Consider the following 22,146-nt stretch of genomic DNA (forward strand, 5'->3'; position numbering starts at 1 on the left):
TAGCAAGACCTTGACTGTACTAAAATTAAAAAAAAAAAAAAATCAGCTGGTTGTGATGGGACGTGCCAGTAGTCCTAGCTATTCAGGAGGCTGAGGTGGAAGGATCATTTGGGCCTGAGGCATTGAGGCCACAATAAGTCATGATTGTGCCACTACACTCCAGCCTGGGCAATGGAGCAAGACCCTGTCTCAAAAAAAAAAAAAAAAGAAGAAAAAGAAAAAAATGGTGGGCAAATCACATGGACAGACACTTTTCAAAAGGATATACACATGGCCAACAAGCATATGAAAAAATGTTCCACATGACTAATTATTACAAAATTGCAAATGAAAACCGTAATGAGATACCATCTCACATCAGTTAGAATGGCTATTATTAAAAAGTCAAAAAACAGGCTGGGTGTGGTGGCTCACGCCTGTAATCCCAGCACGTTGGGAGGCCGAGGCAGGCAGATTGCCTGAGCTCAGGAGTTCGAGACCATTCTGGGCAACATGGTGAAACCCTGTCTCCACTAAAAAAAAAAAAAAAAAAAAAAAAATTAGTCGGGCGTGGCAGCATGCACCTGCAGTCCCAGCCATTTGGGAGGCTGAGGCAGGAGAATTGCTTGAACCCAGGAGGCAGAAGTTGCAGTAAGTCAAGACTGTGCCATTGCATGCCAACCTGGGCAACAAAGCGAGACTCCGTCACCAAAAAAACCAAAACTAAACAAAAAAGCCAAAAAAAACAGATGTTGGCAAGTTTGTGGAGAAAAGGGAATACTTATACACCGCTGGTGGGAATGTAAATAAGTTTAGCCACTGTGAAAAGCACTGTGGTGAGTTCTCAAATAACTCAAAGCAGAATTACCATTCACCTTAGCAATCCCATTATTGAGTATATACCCAAAGAAATATAAATTGCTCTACCATAAAGACACAAGAATGCACATGTTCATCACAGCACTGTTTACAATAACAAACATACAGAATCAACCTAAATGCCCATCAGTGGTAGACTGGATAAAGAAAATGTGGTACATATATACTATGGAATGCTATGCAGCCATAAAAAGAATAAGATCATGTCCTTTGCAGCAACATGGATTGTGCTAAAGGCCATTATCCTAAGTAAACTAACATAGGAACAGAAAACCAAATACTATACATATTCTTACTTACAAATGTGAACTAAACATTGAGTACATATAGATACAAAGAAGGGAACAACAGATATCAGGGCCTACTTGAGGCTAGAGGATGGGAGTAGGGTGAGGATTGAAAAACTACCTCATCAGGTAGTATGCTTATTACTCGGGTGGTGAAATAATATGTGCACCAAATTCCTGTGACATACAATTTACCTATATTACAAACCTGCACATGTATGTTTGAACCTAAAAAGTTGAAAACTTCATTTGTCTACAGTATGCTGCTAAACAAAAACTATACCAACTTCATACAACAATAACTATTCTACTCTAAAGATAATTTTTAATTATTTATATACCAGTTCATTTTATAAACAAAAAAATGTGAACAAGTTGTCTGGTTAACTATGTTGGAATACTGATATAGTTAACCAGACAATTTTCCTTTTTTGGCTACTGGCCAGTTCATGGTGATATTTTGATTAATTAAAACTTTGAGGTACACTTAATCATAAATCTAAAACTTTTAAAAATTATAAGTTTGTAGGTTATCCCAGAATAATTCTGATATGGCTACAATTGAAGTATGGCTTATTTAAAAGCAGAAGTACTTTACCAAGTTTTTTATTTTAGTACAGTTTTGCTTTTTAAGGATGTTTTTAAGGAATCAGCAAATATGTGAATTATCTCATCCTCTAAAAATTAGACCAAAAGTTTACATCCTTACATTACTGTTCTTAAACTTTACTTAATGTGTAAAGAAAACAGTTTAATGGGCTGGGCACAGTGGCTCATGCCTGTAATCCAAGGACTTTGGAAGCCCAAGGTGGGCGGATCATTTGAGGTGAGGAGTTCGAGACCAGCCTGGCTAACATGGTAAAACCCTGTCTCTACTAAAAATACGAAAATTAGCTGGGCATGGTGGTGTGCACCTGTAATCCCAGCTATTCAGGAGGCTGAGGTGGGAGAATCACTTGAACCTGGGAGGCAGATGTTGCAGTAAGCCGAGATTGTGCCACTGCACTCCAGTCTGGGCAAAAGAATGAGATCCTGTCTCAAAAAAAAAAACAACCCAAAAAACAGAGTTCAATGGTAAACAGGGATGCCATGATGTCCGAAGAATTCCTTGATGTTGTAATGTATAAACCTAACATGAAATTCTGAAGGAGAGTAAAACAGTATAACCTTTTGGGAGGGTAATTCTGGCAATATTCAAGATTTTAAATGTACAAATGCTACAACCTAGCAATTTCACTGCCAATTTTAAAATGGGGAAAAAGATCTTAAAAAAACATTTCTCCAATGAGAATATACAAATGACCACTAAAGGCCAGGTGCGGTGGCTCATGCCTGTAATACTAGCACTTTGGGAGGCCAAGGCGGGTGGATGATGAGGTCAGGAGATCCAGACTATCCTGGCTAACATGGTGAAACCCCATCTCTACTAAAAATACAAAAAAATTAGCTGGGCGTGGTGGCGGGCCCCTGTAGTCCCAGCTACTCGGGAGGCTGAGGCAGGAGAATGGTGGGAACCCGGGAGGCGGAGCTTGCAGTGAGCTGAGATCATGTCACTGCACTCCAGCCTGGGGGAAAGAGAGAGACTCCATCTCAAAACAAAACAAAACAAAACAAAAAAACCACTAGCACATGAAAAGATGCTTAACATCTTCAGCCACTAGGAAATGCAAATTAATACCACAATGATGTATCACTTCACATCCACTAATATTGCTATAGTTAAAAAAGGACAGATAATCACAAGTGTTGGTGAGGATGCAGAGAAATTGGAATTCTTATACATTAGTAGGAATGGACAATGATGAAGACACTTTGGAAAAGAGTCTGGTAGTTCCTCAAAAGGTTAAACAGAGTTACCATATCAGCAATTCCAACCCTAGGTATATACCCAAGAGAAATGCAAACAGTATATTCACACAAAAACTTGTATGCAAATGTTTATAGAAGCATTATTCACAATAGCCGAAAAGTGAAACAATCCAAATTTCCATTAACTGATAACTGAATAAATAAAATCCACATAACTGATTAATATTTGGCCATAAAAAGAAAGTCACCGATAACAGGCTAAACATGGGTGAACCTTAAAAACACTACACTAAGTTAAAAAAAAAAAATTCAGTTACAAAAGGCCACGTTGTATGATTCCATTGATATGAAGTGTCTAGAACCACCACCAAAAAATCCGTAAGCAGATTAGTGGCTGCCTAGGGCCAAGAGTATTACAGGGAAATGAGAGTCCACTGTGAAAGGATAAAATGTTTCTTTTTGGGATGATGAAAATGCTGTAAAATTGATTGTGGTGATGGTTGTATAACTCTGAATCTCTTAAAAACCACTGAATTGTACACTAAATGAGTAAACTGGATGGCATGTGAATTATATCCTAATAAAGCTGTTACTAAAAAAGTACTTTTCAGACAGGTCGTTATATCAAAGAAAAAAAGGATTCAAATATCCCATGTAACCTTACCTTGGATACTTCTTCCTTCCCATTATTTTCTTTAATGAATACCTTTTCTAATTCAGGGCTTATTCCTTCTACATTGCAGGGCACACGTGAAACAGATGATTTTGGCACTGATATATTTGACAGTGGCATAGGAACTGACCTTGATCCAGTAGCCTATGAGATAAGATAAAGGTGGTATCAAATTATTTATGGTCAAAGCAATTAAGAACTAAGGAGTATGGTAAATATTAAAATTGAAACTCAATGAACAGAGTTATTTCTGACCTTCCAAATAAAATAAAAAATCAGGTGCACATAGAGAAATTTAGGTTCTGTACTAAGAAAGTAAAATGAAAATTACATAGTCAAAATAATCATTTCAAATCCCTTTATGTAAGTATAAAGGCATAGCTGTATAATGTATATACTTGTTCAGTAGAACGGCAGAACCTTCTGCATTATATTTACATTGTTTTCCTTTTTTCTATTTCACAGGAACAGCATCGTTGAAGTCACGTAACTTAAATATATCACGTAAGTCCACTGCATAGCTCTGTATGAGTATGTTTAAAAGATGTTTGTTTTCTGTATAGTGACAATTACTTTCTAGTATCTTCCATTTCCATCTAAGAAAATCTGTTGGATTATTAAGTCATGTGGCAATAGTATTATGCTAAGCTCAACAACTCACTTAACAATTTAAAGGCTGTTTTCAAAAGTCCTTGGCAGGAGTTCTCAAAAATTAACTACCACTAATAGTTGTTAAGTAAAAAGTGTAAGACAAGACTTTTGATGCTTAAGGATTTATACAACAGGAAAGAATAAGAAAAATAAAGATTAATAAGGTAAAAATTAAAACAACAAATGACCTCTATCTTACACTGAATCAAGTTGACATACATGATCTGTGGTAAGGTAGACTGCTAATCATGGGTTAGCACACTAATAATATTTCCCATACAATGGTGTATTCTTGCCAACTGTGAGTTGCTGCTCATCAATGTCTTTTGTCTCTTATTGATGCATGAACTTTTTTCATATTGAGGTTTTCACTCTTTTTCATATATTACTATCAAGTATTTTTTCAAATACTGTTGACTCTTGAACAACATGGGTTTGACCTGTGCGGGTTGACTTACAGATTTTCTTCCACCTCTGTCACCCCGAGACAGCAAGACCAACCTCTCCTCTTTTTTCTCCTCCTCAGCCTACTCAACGTGAAGACAATGGGGAGGAAGACCTTTATGATGATTCATTTCCACTTAATGAACACTGAACATATTTTTTCTTTCTTATGATTTTATTAATGATTTATTTTCCCTAGCTTACTTTATTAAAGAATATAGTATATAATACATGAAACATACAAAACATGTTAAGCGACTATTTTACGTTATCGGTAAGGCTTCTGTGCAGCAGTAGGCTGTTAGTAGGTTAAGTTTTTGGGAACCCAAAAGTTACAAACAAATTTTCAACTGCATGAAGGTCGATGCCCCAATCCCCATTGCTGTTGAAGGGTTAACTGTATTTTATCAAATAGGTAATCAACTTTAATCAAATATTTTTCTTTCTGGATTTTTATGGTTTTTCACATTTAAATACTTAACCTATCATGATTTATTTTTGTGTATGGTGTAAAGTCTTAGTATTCTTTTCCCCACACAGTAATCCAACTGCCCCAACATTTCTTTATGGATTCTGTATTTGATTTCCTGGAGCTACTATCTGATAATCCCTAGACAGAGTGCCACTTAATTGCTATAATTTTATATTATATTTTCATATCTTGTAGGAAAAGTCCTTTCAAATTTTCTTTTCTATTAATGGGCACTGCTTTTTCATTGACCTTCGAAGACAACTTTTCAAGTAATAAAAACAATTCATTTAAAATTTACACTGGAACTCAAAACAATTTCAGGTAAATTGCTATTTGAAAAATACTGAATCTTCCCATCTATTAATGTGTTAAGACTTACATTTCATGTTCTCAAAGATGTATGGTTTACATATTTCTTGTAAGTTTGATTCCAGTTATTTTATATTTTTATCATATTTTCAAACATGTTATTACTAATACAAGAGGAAACTGAATTTCTGTTATGTTTATATTTTATCTAGTCATCGTTTCAGTTTTCCCCTTTTCATTATGGAAAATTCCAATCATAAACATAATTCAATAGAGAAACAAAATAAACCCCCTGGTACACATAATCCAGCCTCAAAAATTATCAACATTTACCAATTTGTTTCATGTGAACAACCCTTTTTGGTTTTTAGAATACTTTAAAGTACATTCCAGACTTCATATTCCACCTACAAATATTTCAGTATGTATAGCAAAGGATAATAATTTTTAAGAATAATCACATGGCAAAAATTCAATGTAAAATTGAACAACTGTGTAAGTCTTCTTTGTTAAGTCAATGAGTCAACTGATCTAGTGTAAGTGCATTGGTATCCTAGAGAAAAACTGCTTGAAACACAAACAATATGTTAATTCTATCAGATTAAGAAGAAAAAGGAAGGCATGTAAGAATTTTCACTTCAAATGTCTCAGGCTTGCCAGTTTGTTTTACAGCTTTAATGAGGTATAATCAGCATACAATAAAATTATCCTATAATCAGCATACAATAAAATTCTCCCATTTTAAGTATGCAATTTGTTGAGCTTTGTTAGTATAGTCACATTTAGAACCTTCTATCATCCAAAAAGTTTCCCTAGGGCCTCTCTGTGGTCAATCCACATCCCTAAAACTTTGTTTTGATAATGTTGCCTTTTTGAGAATTTAACATAACAAATCATACAGTATGTAGCCTTTTGCTCCTGATTTCTTTCACTTAGCATGATGTTTTTGAGATTCAGTCATGTTATTCCTTATATCAGTAGTTCCTTCCATTTTACTGCCTAACAGTATTGCATGCATGCAGGGTTTATTATCCACTCATGACTTGATGTTTGTCTATTTCCATTTTTTTTTATTATTATTTTTTTTTTATTATACTTTAAGTTCTAGGGTACATGTGCACAACATGCAGGTTTGTTATATATTTATACATGTGCCATGCTGGTGTGCTGCACCCATTAACTCGTCATTTACATTAGGTATATCTCCTAATGCTATCCCTCCCCTCTTCCCCCTCACCACAATAGGACCCGGTGTGTGATGATCCCCTTCCTGCGTCCAAGTGATCTCATTGTTCAATTTCCACCTATGAGTGAGAACATGTGGTATCTGGTTTTTTGTTCTTGTGATAGTTTGCTGAGAATGATGGTTTCCAGCTGCATCCATGTCCCTAACAAAGGACACGCACTCATCCTTTTTTATGGCTGCATAGTGTTCTGTGGTGTATATGTGCCACATTTTCTTTTTTTTTTTTTTTTTTTTTAATTTATTTATTATTATTAAACTTCAAGTTGTAGGGTACATGTGCACAACGTGCAGGTTTGCTACATATGTATACTTGTGCCATGTTGGTGTGCTGCACCCATCAACTCGTCATTTACATCAGGTATAACTCCCAATGCAATCCCTCCCCCCTCCCCCCTCCCCATGATAGGCCCCGGTGTGTGATGTTCCCCTTCCCGAGTCCAAGTGATCTCATTGTTCAGTTCCCACCTACGAGTGAGAACATGTGGTGTTTGGTTTTCTGTTCTTGTGATAGTTTGCTAAGAATGATGGTTTCCAGCTGCATCCATGTCCCTACAAAGGACACAAACTCATCCTTTTTTATGGCTGCATAGTATTCCATGGTGTATATGTGCCACATTTTCTTAATCCAATCTGTCACTGATGGACATTTGGGTTGATTCCAAGTCTTTGCTATTGTGAATAGTGCTGCAATAAACATACGTGTGCATGTGTCCTTATAGCAGCATAATTTATAATCCTTTGGGTATATACCCAGTAATGGGATGGCTGGGTCATATGGTACATCTAGTTCTAGATCCTTGAGGAATCGCCATACTGTTTTCCATAATGGTTGAACTAGTTTACAATCCCACCAACAGTGTAAAAGTGTTCCTATTTCTCCACATCCTCTCCAGCACCTGTTGTTTCCTGACTTTTGAATGATCGCCATTCTAACTGGTGTGAGATGGTATCTCATTGTGGTTTTGATTTGCATTTCTCTGATGGCCAGTGATGATGAGCATTTTTTCATGTGTCTGTTGGCTGTATGAATGTCTTCTTTTGAGAAATGTCTGTTCATATCCTTTGCCCACTTTTGGATGGGGTTGTTTGTTTTTTTCTTGTAAATTTGTTTGAGTTCTTTGTAGGTTCTGGATATTAGCCCTTTGTCAGATGAGTAGATTGCAAAAATTTTCTCCCATTCTGTAGGTTGCCTGCTCACTCTGATGGTAGTTTCTTTTGCTGTGCAGAAGCTCTTTAGTTTGATGAGATCCCATTTGTCAATTTTGGCTTTTGCTGCCGTTGCTTTTGGTGTTTTAGACATGAAGTCTTTGCCCATGCCTATGTCCTGAATGGTACTACCTAGGTTTTCCTCTAGGATTTTTATGGTATTAGGTCTAACATTTAAGTCTCGAATCCATCTTGAATTAATTTTCGTATAAGGAGTAAGGAAAGGATCCAGTTTCAGCTTTCTACTTATGGCTAGCCAGTTTTCCCAGCACCATTTATTAAATAGGGAATCCTTTCCCCATTTCTTGTTTCTCTCAGGTTTGTCAAAGATCAGATGGCTGTAGATGTGTGGTATTATTTCTGAGGACTCTGTTCTGTTCCATTGGTCTATATCTCTGTTTTGGTACCAGTACCATGCTGTTTTGGTTACTGTAGCCTTGTAGTATAGTTTGAAGTCAGGTAGCGTGATGCCTCCAGCTTTGTTCTTTTGACTTAGGATTGTCTTGGAGATGCGGGCTCTTTTTTGGTTCCATATGAACTTTAAAGCAGTTTTTTCCAATTCTGTGAAGAAGCTCATTGGTAGCTTGATGGGGATGGCATTGAATCTATAAATTACCTTGGGCAGTATGGCCATTTTCACGATATTGATTCTTCCTATCCATGAGCATGGTATGTTCTTCCATTTGTTTGTGTCCTCTTTGATTTCACTGAGCAGTGGTTTGTAGTTCTCCTTGAAGAGGTCCTTTACATCCCTTGTAAGTTGGATTCCTAGGTATTTTATTCTCTTTGAAGCAATTGTGAATGGAAGTTCATTCCTGATTTGGCTCTCTGTTTGACTGTCACTGGTGTATAAGAATGCTTGTGATTTTTGCACATTAATTTTGTATCCTGAGACTTTGCTGAAGTTGCTGATCAGCTTAAGGAGATTTTGGGCTGAGACAATGGGGTTTTCTAAATATACAATCATGTCGTCTGCAAACAGGGACAATTTGACTTCTTCTTTTCCTAACTGAATCCCCTTGATTTCTTTCTCTTGCCTGATTGCCCTAGCCAGAACTTCCAACACTATGTTGAATAGGAGTGGTGAGAGAGGGCATCCCTGTCTTGTGCCAGTTTTCAAAGGGAATTTTTCCAGTTTTTGCCCATTCAGTATGATATTGGCTGTGGGTTTGTCATAAATAGCTCTTATGATTTTGAGGTACGTTCCATCAATACCGAATTTATTGAGCGTTTTTAGCATGAAGGGCTGTTGAATTTTGTCAAAAGCCTTTTCTGCATCTATTGAGATAATGATGTGGTTCTTGTCTTTGGTTCTGTTTATATGCTGGATTATGTTTATTGATTTGCGAATGTTGAACCAGCCTTGCATCCCAGGGATGAAGCCCACTTGATCATGGTGGATAAGCTTTTTGATGTGCTGCTGAATCCGGTTTGCCAGTATTTTATTGAGGATTTTTGCATCGATGTTCATCAGGGATATTGGTCTAAAATTCTCTTTTTTTGTTGTGTCTCTGCCAGGCTTTGGTATCAGGATGATGTTGGCCTCATAAAATGAGTTAGGGAGGATTCCCTCTTTTTCTATTGATTGGAATAGTTTCAGAAGGAATGGTACCAGCTCCTCCTTGTACCTCTGGTAGAATTCAGCTGTGAATCCATCTGGTCCTGGACTTTTTTTGGTTGGTAGGCTATTAATTATTGCCTCAATTTCAGAGCCTACTATTGGTCTATTCAGGGATTCAACTTCTTCCTGGTTTAGTCTTGGAAGAGTGTAAGTGTCCAGGAAATTATCCATTTCTTCTAGATTTTCCAGTTTATTTGCGTAGAGGTGTTTATAGTATTCTCTGATGGTAGTTTGTATTTCTGTGGGGTCGGTGGTGATATCCCCTTTATCATTTTTAATTGCGTTGATTTGATTCTTCTCTCTTTTCTTCTTTATTAGTCTTGCTAGTGGTCTGTCAATTTTGTTGATCTTTTCAAAAAACCAACTCCTGGATTCATTGATTTTTTGGAGGGTTTTTTGTGTCTCTATCTCCTTCAGTTCTGCTCTGATCTTAGTTATTTCTTGCCTTCTGCTAGCTTTCGAATGTGTTTGCTCTTGCTTCTCTAGTTCTTTTAATTGCGATGTTAGAGTGTCAATTTTAGATCTTTCCTGCTTTCTCTTGTGGGCATTTAGTGCTATAAATTTCCCTCTACACACTGCTTTAAATGTGTCCCAGAGATTCTGGTATGTTGTATCTTTGTTCTCATTGGTTTCAAAGAACATCTTTATTTCTGCCTTCATTTCGTTATGTACCCAGTAGTCATTCAGGAGCAGGTTGTTCAGTTTCCATGTAGTTGAGCGGTTTTGATTGAGTTTCTTAGTCCTGAGTTCTAATTTGATTGCACTGTGGTCTGAGAGACAGTTTGTTATAATTTCTGTTCTTGTACATTTGCTGAGGAGTGCTTTACTTCCAATTACGTGGTCAATTTTGGAGTAAGTACGATGTGGTGCTGAGAAGAATGTATATTCTGTTGATTTGGGGTGGAGAGTTCTATAGATGTCTATTAGGTCTGCTTGCTGCAGAGATGAGTTCAATTCCTGGATATCCTTGTTAACTTTCTGTCTCGTTGATCTGTCTAATGTTGACAGTGGAGTGTTGAAGTCTCCCATTATTATTGTATGGGAGTCTAAGTCTCTTTGTAAGTCTCTAAGGACTTGCTTTATGAATCTGGGTGCTCCTGTATTGGGTGCATATATATTTAGGATAGTTAGCTCTTCCTGTTGAATTGATCCCTTTACCATTATGTAATGGCCTTCTTTGTCTCTTTTGATCTTTGATGGTTTAAAGTCTGTTTTATCAGAGACTAGTATTGCAACCCCCGCTTTTTTGTGTTCTCCATTTGCTTGGTAAATCTTCCTCCATCCCTTTATTTTGAGCCTATGTATGTCTCTGCGTGTGAGATGGGTCTCCTGAATACAGCAGACTGATGGGTCTTGACTCTTTATCCAGTTTGCCAGTCTGTGTCTTTTAATTGGAGCATTTAGTCCATTTACATTTAAGGTTAAGATTGTTATGTGTGAACTTGATCCTGCCATTATGATATTAACTGGTTATTTTGCTCGTTAGTTGATGCAGTTTCTTCCTAGCCTTGATGGTCTTTACATTTTGGCATGTTTTTGCAATGGCTGGTACCGGTTGTTCCTTTCCATGTTTAGTGCTTCCTTCAGGGTCTCTTGTAAGGCAGGCCTAGTGGTGACAAAATCTCTAAGCATTTGCTTATCTGTAAAGGATTTTATTTCTCCTTCACTTATGAAACTTAGTTTGGCTGGATATAAAATTCTGGGTTTAAAATTCTTTTCTTTAAGAACGTTGAATATTGGCCCCCACTCTCTTCTGGCTTGAAGAGTTTCTGCTGAGAGATCTGCTGTTAGTCTGATGGGCTTCCCTTTGTGGGTAACCCGACCTTTCTCTCTGGCTGCCCTTAAGATTTTTTCCTTCATTTCAACTTTGGTGAATCTGGCAATTATGTGTCTTGGAGTTGCTCTTCTCGAGGAGTATCTTTGTGGCGTTCTCTGTATTTCCTGGATTTGAATGTTGGCCTGCCCTACTAGGTTGGGGAAGTTCTCCTGGATGATATCCTGAAGAGTGTTTTCCAACTTGGTTCCATTTTCCCCGTCACTTTCAGGCACCCCAATCAGACGTAGATTTGGTCTTTTTACATAATCCCATACTTCTTGCAGGCTTTGTTCATTTCTTTTTCTTCTTTTTTCTTTTGGTTTCTCTTCTCGCTTCATTTCATTCATTTGATCCTCCATCGCTGACATTCTTTCTTCCAGTTGATCGAGACGGTTACTGAAGCTTGTGCATTTGTCACGTATTTCTCGTGCCATGGTTTTCGTCTCTTTCATTTCGTTTGTGAGCTTCTCTGCATTAATTACTCTAGCCATCAATTCTTCCACTTTTTTTTCAAGATTTTTAGTTTCTTTGCGCTGGGTACGTAATTCCTCCTTTAGCTCTGAGAAATTTGATGGACTGAAGCCTTCTTCTCTCATCTCGTCGAAGTCATTCTCCGTCCAGCTTTGATCCGTTGCTGGCGATGAGCTGCGCTCCTTTGCCGGGGGAGATGCGCTCTTATTTTTTGAATTTCCAGCTTTTCTGCCCTGCTTTTTCCCCATCTTTGTGGTTTTATCTGCCGCTGGTCTTTGATGATGGTGATGTACTGATGGGGTTTTGGTGTAGGTGTCCTTCCTGTTTGATAGCTTTCCTTCTAACAGTCAGGATCCTCAGCTGTAGGTTGTAGCTATAGGAGATTGCTTGAGGTCCACTCCAGACCCTGTTTGCCTGGGTATCAGCAGCAGAGGCTCAGTTGAAAATGCAGAAATCGCCGGTCTTCTGTGTCGCTCGCGCTGGGAGTTGGAGACTGGAGCTGTTCCTATTTGGCCATCTTGCTCCGCCCCCCCATGTGCCACATTTTCTTAATCCAGTCTGTCACTGATGGACATCTGGGTTGATTCCAAGTCTTTGCTATTGTGCAACAGTGCTGCAATAAACATACACGTACATGTGTCTTTATAGCAGCATGACTTATAATCCTTTGGGTATATCCCCAGTAATGGGATGGCTGGGTCAAACGGTATTTCTAGTTCTAGATCCTTGAGGAATTGCCACAATGTCTTCCACAATGGTTGAACTAGTTTACAGTCCCACCAACAGTGTAACAGTGTTCCTATTTCTCCACATCCTCTGCAGCACCTGTTGTTTCCTGATTTTTTAATGATTGCCATTCTAACTGGTGTGAGATGTTATCTCATTGTGGTTTTGATTTGCATTTCTCTGATGGCCAGTGATGATGAGCATTTTTTCATGTGTCTGTTGGCTGTATAAATGTCTTTTTTTGAGAAGTATCTGTTCATAACCTTTGCCCAGTTTTTGATGGGGTTGTTTGCTTTTTTCTTGTAAATTTGATTGAGTTCTTTATAGGTTCTGGATATTAGCCCTTGTCAGATGAATAGATTGCAAAAATTTTCTCCCATTCTGTAGGTTTACTGTTCACTCTGATGGCAGTTTCTTTTGCTGCACAGAAGCTGTTTAGTTTAATTAGATCCCATTTGTCAATTTTGGCTTTTGTTGCTGTTGCTTTTGGTGTTTTAGACACGAAGTCCTTGCCCATGCCTATATCTTGAATGGTATTACCTAGGTTTTCTTCTAGGGTTTTTATGGTTTTAGGTCTAACATTTAAGTCCCTAATCCATCTTGAATTAATTTTCGTATAAGGAGTAAGGAAAGGATCCAGTTTCAGCTTTCTACTTATGGCTAGCCAATTTTCCCAGAACCATTTATTAAACAGGGAATCCTTTCCCCATTTCTTGTTTTTGTCAGGTTTGTCAAAGATCAGATGGTTGTAGATGTGTGGTATTATTTCTGAGGGCTCTGTTCTGTTCCATTGGTCTATATATCTGTTTTGGTACCAGTACCATGCTGTTTTGGTTACTGTAGCCTTGTAGTAGAGTTTGAAGTCAGGTAGTGTGATGCCTCCAGCTTTGTTCTTTTGGCTTAGGGTTTTGGCAATGTGGGGTCTTTTTTGGTTCCATATGAACTTTAAAGCACTTTTTTCCAATTCTGTGAAGAAAGTCATTGGTAGCTTAATGGGGATCGCGCTGATTCTATACATTACCTTGGGCAGTATGGCCATTTTCACAATATTGATTTTTCCTATCCATGAGCAGGGTATGTTGTTCCATTTGTTTGTGTCCTCTTTTATTTCACTGAGCAGTGGTTTGTAGTTCTCCTTGAAGAGGTCCTTTACATCTCTTGTAAGTTGGATTCCTAGGTATTTTATTCTCTTTGAAGCTATTGTGAATGGGAGTTCATTCATGATTTGACTCTCTCTTTGTCTGTTACTGGTGTATAAGAATGCTTGTGATTTTTGCACATTGATTTTGTATCCTGAGACTTTGCTAAAGTTGCTTACCAGCTTAAGGAGATTTTGGGCTGAGACAATGGGGTTTTCTAAATATACAATCACGTCATCTGCAAACAGGGACAATTTGACTTCTTCTTTTCCTAACTGAATACCCTTGATTTCTTTCTCTCGCCTGATTGCCCTAGCCAGAACTTCCAACGCTATGTTGAGCAGGAGTGGTGAGAGAGCCATTTTTTTTAGTATTATGAATAATGCCTCTGAGAAGATTCATGTACAAGTCTTTGTGTGGACATATGCTTTTATTTCTCATGGATTGATACCAAAGGGTGAAAATTCTAAGTTGAATGGTCAGCATATGTTTAACTTCTTAAGAAAATGACAAAATGTTTGCCAAAGTAGCTGTACCTTTCTGTGTTCCCACCAGCAATGTATGGCTGTTCTGGTTGTTCCACATCCTCATCAACATTTGGTATTGTCAGTATTTTTCATTTTAGCTATCCTATCATTTGTTTTAATAGTCTAGTTAACTCACTTTGATTTTCTAAATATATAATATCATATGTAAGTAGTAATAATTCTTTTTCTTACTGCCCTGTTCTAGAACCTCTAAACCACTAGAAAATAATATCTATAATTACAGACATCCTTGACTTGATTTTTTAACAATTAAGCTACTAATATTTTATTGTTAGGATCTTACTGTATTTGCAGTTAGTCACATTAGGAAATATCCTATTTTTAGTAAGAGAGTTTTTTTTTTAATCACAAGATACTGAGTTTTTATCAAGTGTAATTCAGCATCTAAAAAATCAAATGTTTTTTCTACTTTGGTTTCCTGATGCAACGAACTAAATTAATACATTTCCTAATGTTGAATCATCCTTATCTTTGTGAAACAAACTCTAATCGGGGTTTGTTTTGATATACGGTGTGGGTTTCTTCTGTTACATGACTATTTGGTTCCATGGGATATGTTAGTAATTATTTCTAGGGGAAAATAAAAACGTTAATCCTCAATTTCTTCATATGTAAAATAGGGATAAAATACATAGAGATACAGAGAAAGATGGGTAAAGGAACTGTTAGGAAGATTGAATGAGATAATGCCCATAGTTGCTCAATAAGTGAAGGAAGTAAAGGTTTCAATCCAGGTCAGTATCGTCCTTGAGACCACTATCCTCTGTTTTATCTGTTATTAAGAGAAGGCTATCCATTGAGATGGACTCTCGCTCTGTCAGCCAGGCTGGAATGCAGTGGCATGATCTTGGCTCACTGCAACCTCCGCCTCTCAGGTTCAAGTGAGTCTCCTGCCTCAGCCTCCTGAGTGGCTGGGATTACAGGAACCCACCACCAGTCTGGCTAATTTTTTTGTATTTTTAGTAGAGATGGGGTTTCACTATGTTGGCCAGGCTGGTTTCAAACTCCTGAGCTCAAGTGATCCGCCTGCCTCGGCCTCCCAAAGTGCTAGGATTATAGGCGTGAGCCACCATGCCCGGCTGCTTTTTTTTTTTTTTTTTTTTTGAGACAGAGTCTCACTGCTGCCCAGGCTGGAGTACAGTGGCATGATTTTGGCTCACTGCAAGCTCCGCCTCCCGGGTTCACGCCATTCTACTGCCTCAGCCTCCCAAGTAGCTGGGACTACAGGTGCTCGCCACCACGGCTAATTTGTGTTCGTATTTTTTTAGTAGAGACAGGGTTTCACTATGTTAGCCAGGATGGTCTCGATCTCCAGACCTCATGATCCACCCGCCTTGGCCTCCCAAAGTGCTGGAATTATAGGCGTGAGCCACCAAGTCCGGCCGCCTGACTGCTTTTTAACAATCTTTTTATAACAATTTAACAAACTAGTAATTTAGTAGAGCTAAAGATTTATGGGTTTTTAATGCTGAAATGATGAATTCTCCTCCTTAAAGAACTAAAAGTAATTATTCAAATCTGGACAAGAAGAAGTTAGCCTACCTGAGTATGACTGATTGTTATATGGTTGCCATGAAGAGGTGACTGGCGATCTTTCTCCTTACTGTGACGACTACTCTGTTTACTGCGTTGTAGTTGCTGCCTCAGTTTGGCAATCTGCTTTGGGGGCAGGGAAAGAGAAGCAAGAAGAGAATAAAAGTGAATACCAAATTTTTATATTTATTTCTTCAGTTTTGGGGTATTGATTAAAAAAATTTCAAGTTTCTAAGAAGAGACAGTATTTCACCACAATGATTTACCCTTGCAAGTTTTTAGGATTAAGATTATTAAAAATGAGAAATAAATATATACTACAAATGCCTCACTTTTACAAATTTTAATAGTGTTATTGGTAAATACGCTAACTACATTTACCCAGATTATTTCAGATTTTACCTTTGTAACACCAGAAATATCTTCCTATTTTAAAACCTTTTATAAGATGAAAAATAGTATTTCAAATGCCTACTGATTAAAGTCAAACCTGAATTCTAAACATAGGCACATTAGTTTCTAAGTTCCTGTCTTACATAAACAAAATGGATCTGGTTTATCAATTACTAAACACTTTAAAATTGTAAATCCCATGATGTTGTGGAGAATCAAAGCTATTTAGTATTAGTAAATTATTAATATATTACTATATATATTGCTCTTCAATCACAAAACCTATAAAAACAAATATAATTTAGGGTATATTCTCCTAAAAGGAAGGTTCACAATTCCCTGGTTTCACAGAAAAGTCATTACTATAATATGACCTGGAATTCATTAAACTACTTACATATTTTAGGTGATGTAAAAAAATTTCTGAGTATTTTAAAGGAAACCATTAACAATTTGGGGGAAGTCATTTAATATTGGTACTATTTTCCTTGTAGAAAAGATGATGTTAATCAATTAATAATTATTCCCAGAACATCTACGATGAGCCCAGAGAGATACAACAAAGATACAATGTATTACAAAATTATCTAAATATTTACCTTGAATAACTATGGCAATATAAAGCACAATAGAAAATTACTATTAAAGCCTATAAATGCTCAAGGGTAAAAGTATATAGGTTGCTGAGAAAACTAATGTTTACCGGTGGTTAACAGTAGAAGAGAAAACAATATAGAAGAAAATGAAGCACCCAAACAAGGAAGAATTTATATCCTTTCTTTTATGCTGAGATCTTTAGATCCCTTTACGTTTTTTAAAGCTCTATGTAGCTTATGGATCTCTCATAAAATGTGCTTGCAAAAGATGTACAAATAAGATTATGTTAATATTTGTGTTCCTTCCTCTCTGTTGAACTGACATAATTTTCTTGCAGAGAACATTAATTTTCATAAGAAAATGATCAAAATTTGTAGGTAATTAATATAAATCAAGACCGATAATTCTCTATGATAAAAAAGAAATAGGATTTCAAATTGTACAATTCATTTAATTAGGACAGAGGTATAAAAGCAAAACCAGAAAAGCTTACATGAAAGAGCTCAGAATGCCTAGAGATTAATAATATAATTTGTACTCGCTCATTTAAAAAATATTTAAAAACCTTAAAATTGATAAATATTAGTCAACCTATTTTTTCAAGGCTTCTGAGATGTCAAAATGAGCCAGAAAAGTTTTGTTCTAAGCCGACTTAACAAACCCTTGAAGACGAAAAGCCTACATCATGCTACAAACCTTACTTCACTTAGATTACCAACCTAAATAATACAATCCTACAGCTTTTCACATGTACTGTGAATTCCAAAGACAGACCTTCTTTGGGATATAGCATAGTTATGCTCGTGTTTACAATTCAGTGGGAATTAGGATAAAAGTCCATCTTCCTAAATATATATTATATACTTGGCATATTTCAAATTCTAGTCAAGAAGTATGTGAGAAGCCTTCTTTCAACTTGAAACAGGTCCCAATTACACTAGCTCCAAGGTTTTAAAAAGTTAGGGAATAAGTCAGCTGGGTGCAGTGGCTCACACCTGTAATCCCAGCACTCTGAGAGGCCAAGGTGGGTGGATCAGGAGTTCAAGACCAGCCTGGCCAACATGGTGAAATCCTGTCTCTGCTAAAAAAAAATACAAAAATTAGCCAGACGTGGTGGTGTGGGCCTGTAATCCCAGCTACTTGGGAGACTGAAGCAAAAGAATTGCTTGAACCTGGGAGGGGGAGGTTGCAGTGAGCCAAGATCCCACCACTGCACTCCAACCTGGCCAACAGTGCGAGACTCTGTCTCAAAAAAAAAAAAAAAAAAAAAAAAAAACCCATGAAAAAGTTAGGAAACACGTGATCCTGGGTCACAAGGAATAAATAATAACTATATAGAGAGAAATTAGCATAGTCACAAAGAAAAGATTAAAGCATTTATGAAATTAAATGAAGAAAAACCAGAAACTGGCCTTACTTAACATCTGAGAACCAGAAACACATTTTTGAAAACTTAGTAACATCAGCTCTGTTTACTTGCTATTTTTGTCCTGTTTATTTCCCCCACTACTGTTAACATTTAAAAAAATAAATAAATAAAAAATACAAAACCAAAACCCTCATCCTCAAAAGACTGGTTGAGCACTTTTGCCTCAAGGACTGAAGAAGACAGAAATCTTTCTCAGAAAGAATTATATTCCACCATAGAGCAGGGAAATGGGAAATCTTAACTTAAAAGGATTAAGTGATGGCAGTGAGAAAGGAAGCAGGATTTGGGGGCTTTGGGAAGAGAAGAAAAAAAGAAGGGAGCTAGCCTAAAACCAGGAAAAATGTTATAGGTTATCACTAGGCAAGAGACCTGGTGTCCTCAGTTCATCCTTCTTATCCACAGGTACCACTGCACCATGATACAAGCACAACCATCATAGGTAGCTGGAAAGAGAAGTAATCCTTATTTCTAGTGTTAGGACAATGTGGGAAGTATGCCACTGCTACCCTAAGACAGACCACTAAACAATATTTGCTATAGAAAGACCACCCATTACATACAGTGGTTAAGGTCTCTCTATCGCACTACTATAGGTTGGTTTATAAACCAAGATTCCACAGAACAGTGTTTCAGTGGGAAAAATACATCCTGGGTGTGAGACATCTAACTGATAACCAAACTTTTAAGACATAAACAACTCAAAACTAGGAAATTAATCTTGGAAGTTAGCTTCCCACAACTTAAGAACAACCTTTTGAAAAGAGAAAATCCAATACATAAACTATAATAATTTGTATTCAATAGTTAGAAACTCTGAATATTTAAAGATAACCTGCCCTAGGGTGCCATCTTTGGTTTGCAGTTTGAGTGTTAAGCAAGCATTAAGGCACCAGACTGAGGGGTAAATTCAGGCCAGACCAAGCTCTACTCAGCAAGCTGTAGCCTTAGCAGAATACTCAGGCTGCCTGAGAGAAGACTTTTCCTTCACTAAAAGACACTGCCCTTTAAAAAAAAGAAAAATCTTATGCTAGTGGGGCTGCATCTACTTAGAGGGAGTGTTTTTATCTAATTCACACAAAGGTGACCTATAGGGTAGCACCTGTCCAGAACATGGTGACTAAAGCTAAAATCCTATTTAACAGGAACCAAAAGTAATAACTAAAATTCTTTTCATCTTTGAAAAAGAAGGCAGACAGACCATTAGAATAAAAAGGCAGACCATATACTGGGAAAAGATATTTACAACATATATATCCAATGAAGAATTCATATCCACAATATGTAAAGAACACCTACAAAGCAATAAGAAAAAGTCTAAGAGTAGGCAAAAGACTTGAACAGGTACTTAGCCAAAGAGAATATCCAAATGGTCAGTATGCATAAAAAAGGTGCTCAACATCATTCTAATGAGGGAAATATAAATTAATGCCCATCATAATGTCGAAACTTAAAAGATGACAAAACCAAAAAATGACAAAGACATCAAACAACTGGAACTCTCCTTCCATTGCTGGTGGTGAAGGGTGTTCTTTTATTTTAACATAGTAGCCTTGACCACAGAAGATTTTCTGGGGAAGTGCTTATATCCTCAATACTAGGTCACTCAAGGTAATAGGTCAAGAGCAGAAAGCAGAGACCTGACTCAAATTAGGCAAAAATTCTTAGTTCAGTTACCTGGATGGAGAAATGAATGACATGTCCAAGGCTGTAATTAGGTTCTAATGTTCTTAGTAGGAAACAGTACTAACAGAAGAGAGAATCATGCTGATTACTGAAGAGGGCTGGGGAGCTATGCTTCCTGCCTTGCATGGCAAAGAGGAACGAGCTATCGGAAAATAGAAGACCTCTGCAAACATACAACTATGATGTCTATTTCTGTTAATGACATTTCTAACAATTAACAGACATTAGAACACACCCTCTTCATGTAAAGGGATATTCCTATAATAGAAATTCATCCTTTGCCAAATGCAGGTAATACAATTTTAAACAAATTATAATTCAACATGCTGAAAATGCTCTGATGATGCACTTCTGCCTAAAAACATATTCTTTCTAGCAATTATTAAGAGTAATTATAGGCCAGTTTTTCTGATGACTGTGTCAATTAACAATAGAAAAGCATCATTAAAATTTTCCTATCTAATTATTTATTGAGTACCAGCATTGTAGAAGGCACTCTGCTACTTGCTTTTATGTGAATGGTCTCATTTATTTTTCAACAAAAGCACATGAGATAGGTACTATTATTATTATTATTATTATTTTAGAGGTGAAGAAATATAGGTAGAAAGGTTAAAAAAAAATCTTGCTAAAAGTCACACTATTAAGTGGTAAACAAGTGTTTGGACTCAGTAAGTGAAATTCCAGAGTCTGCTCTCTTCATCACCATTCTATACTGACTGGAGAATGAAGTTAACAACTCACAAGGAGATAAAGCTTTACAAAAATTACAGACAAATGGGAATGGAAAAGGTGACAAAGGCTGAACTGAGATAACTCCTTCCCCAAAACAATCACTGAAGATATTAACTCAAGTAATTTTTATGAAAATATAATTTGAAAAATCATAAATCTCAAGCTGTTATTCTCTTCTTTATAAAATGGGAAATATAAGACAAACTTTAATGCTTTTAAAGATCACGTGTCCCAAAAGAAAGGTCTATAGACTAGTTAAAAGCAAATTTTATATATTATATCCCTCAACACATAAATTTTATGTACTATATCCTGCAACAAAAATCTCAAACTTCTAAAAATAAAAATTTTAAACAACTTCTGCCTTCTTATAAGTATGAATAATCAGTGTTGTTTTCCTGTTTTTCTTTAAAGTGTCAGTAAGTAAACCCTGATGAACAAAATGCTCTTCATTCGACACATGCATACAAATATGCACAAAGAAAATACATACGTGAAAGCACAATATATATACACAGGGAGGGGTCATCTGTAAGCACATCAACCCCTATACATCCATTCGCAAACAGACATGCTTGCCCACATGCAGACTTCACATAAACCCACTGATCCAGGAACAGAGATTCCACATACCACACACCCCTGAACCCCCAGATTCACCTCTACAGATATAGCTGGCTTTGGGAGAATTTGTATACACATAAGTTTTAATATGGAAATGTATTTACAACTATTAATAAACCATATTTGTCAACAGACATTTTAACAATACCAGACGAAAATTTAAAAACACTGTTCACAAACTCATCTGATGCCTCAAATTTATAATATTGCAGATGAGAAAAATTCAAAAACAAAGTATCTTCCCAAGGTGAAACAGCTAAAAAATGGCAAATCCAGTTCTATATCCTTCATTTGTAACCTCTATTACCTAGCAATGCTACTGAATACTGTGTGAATGTTCAACTGTAAATAACTACCAATAAATAACTATTGGCTCATAATTTAAACCACTGCATAACTTTCTTTTTTAATGCTAGAGATATTACAAGCTGTGAAACTGAAATAATAATGAACAAAAATTTAATGAAGCGATTAAATGAGGGTATACTAACTTACTGGTAAGTTTCTATATTTTTTGATAAACAATTTGTGTGACCTTCAAAATTGTTCCTGTTGGGTCTGGTTTTTAAAAGATAATAAAAGGATTATAAAATATATTTACAATTCAATTAATTTAGACACAGACTTTACTGGATATATGTATTTTAAAAGGTTTATAAAATAATTCCTTTGATTTCAAAGAGATAATACAAAATATTCAGACTATTATCTTGTAGGTCCAGAGAAACCATTATTGCAATTGTTTTTCCCTAATATCATTACAAATATGTACTGAAAATACCAAGAATGAACAGAATTTTAGGGCAGACTGTACCCTCTCAGTAAAACTATAGTTTTATTCAAGTATAAGGAAAGTCTTACTTTAAAAAGGAGACC

General features: G+C 36.6%; 1 protein-coding gene across 4 annotated transcripts in view; it reads right to left on the reverse strand.

Moving 5' to 3' along the window:
* GLCCI1 (glucocorticoid induced 1) overlaps window positions 1-22,146 on the reverse strand; it is a 125,279-nt gene that overhangs the window by 25,026 nt on the left and 78,107 nt on the right. For 2 of the 4 annotated variants that reach the window (XM_007982067.3, XM_038004654.2), the window contains exons 4-5: window positions 15,819-15,935; window positions 3,619-3,771 (exon numbers count right to left, since the gene is read on the reverse strand). In XM_007982067.3, the coding sequence (XP_007980258.3) occupies window positions 3,619-3,771; window positions 15,819-15,935 (270 nt within the window). The remainder of the gene's footprint in view (window positions 1-3,618; window positions 3,772-15,818; window positions 15,936-22,146) is intronic. The other 2 variants (XM_007982068.3, XM_007982072.3) reach the window with 1 other exon arrangement.

The sequence above is a fragment of the Chlorocebus sabaeus genome, chromosome 21 (genome assembly GCF_047675955.1).
Source record: "Chlorocebus sabaeus isolate Y175 chromosome 21, mChlSab1.0.hap1, whole genome shotgun sequence".
NCBI lineage: Eukaryota > Metazoa > Chordata > Mammalia > Primates > Cercopithecidae > Chlorocebus > Chlorocebus sabaeus.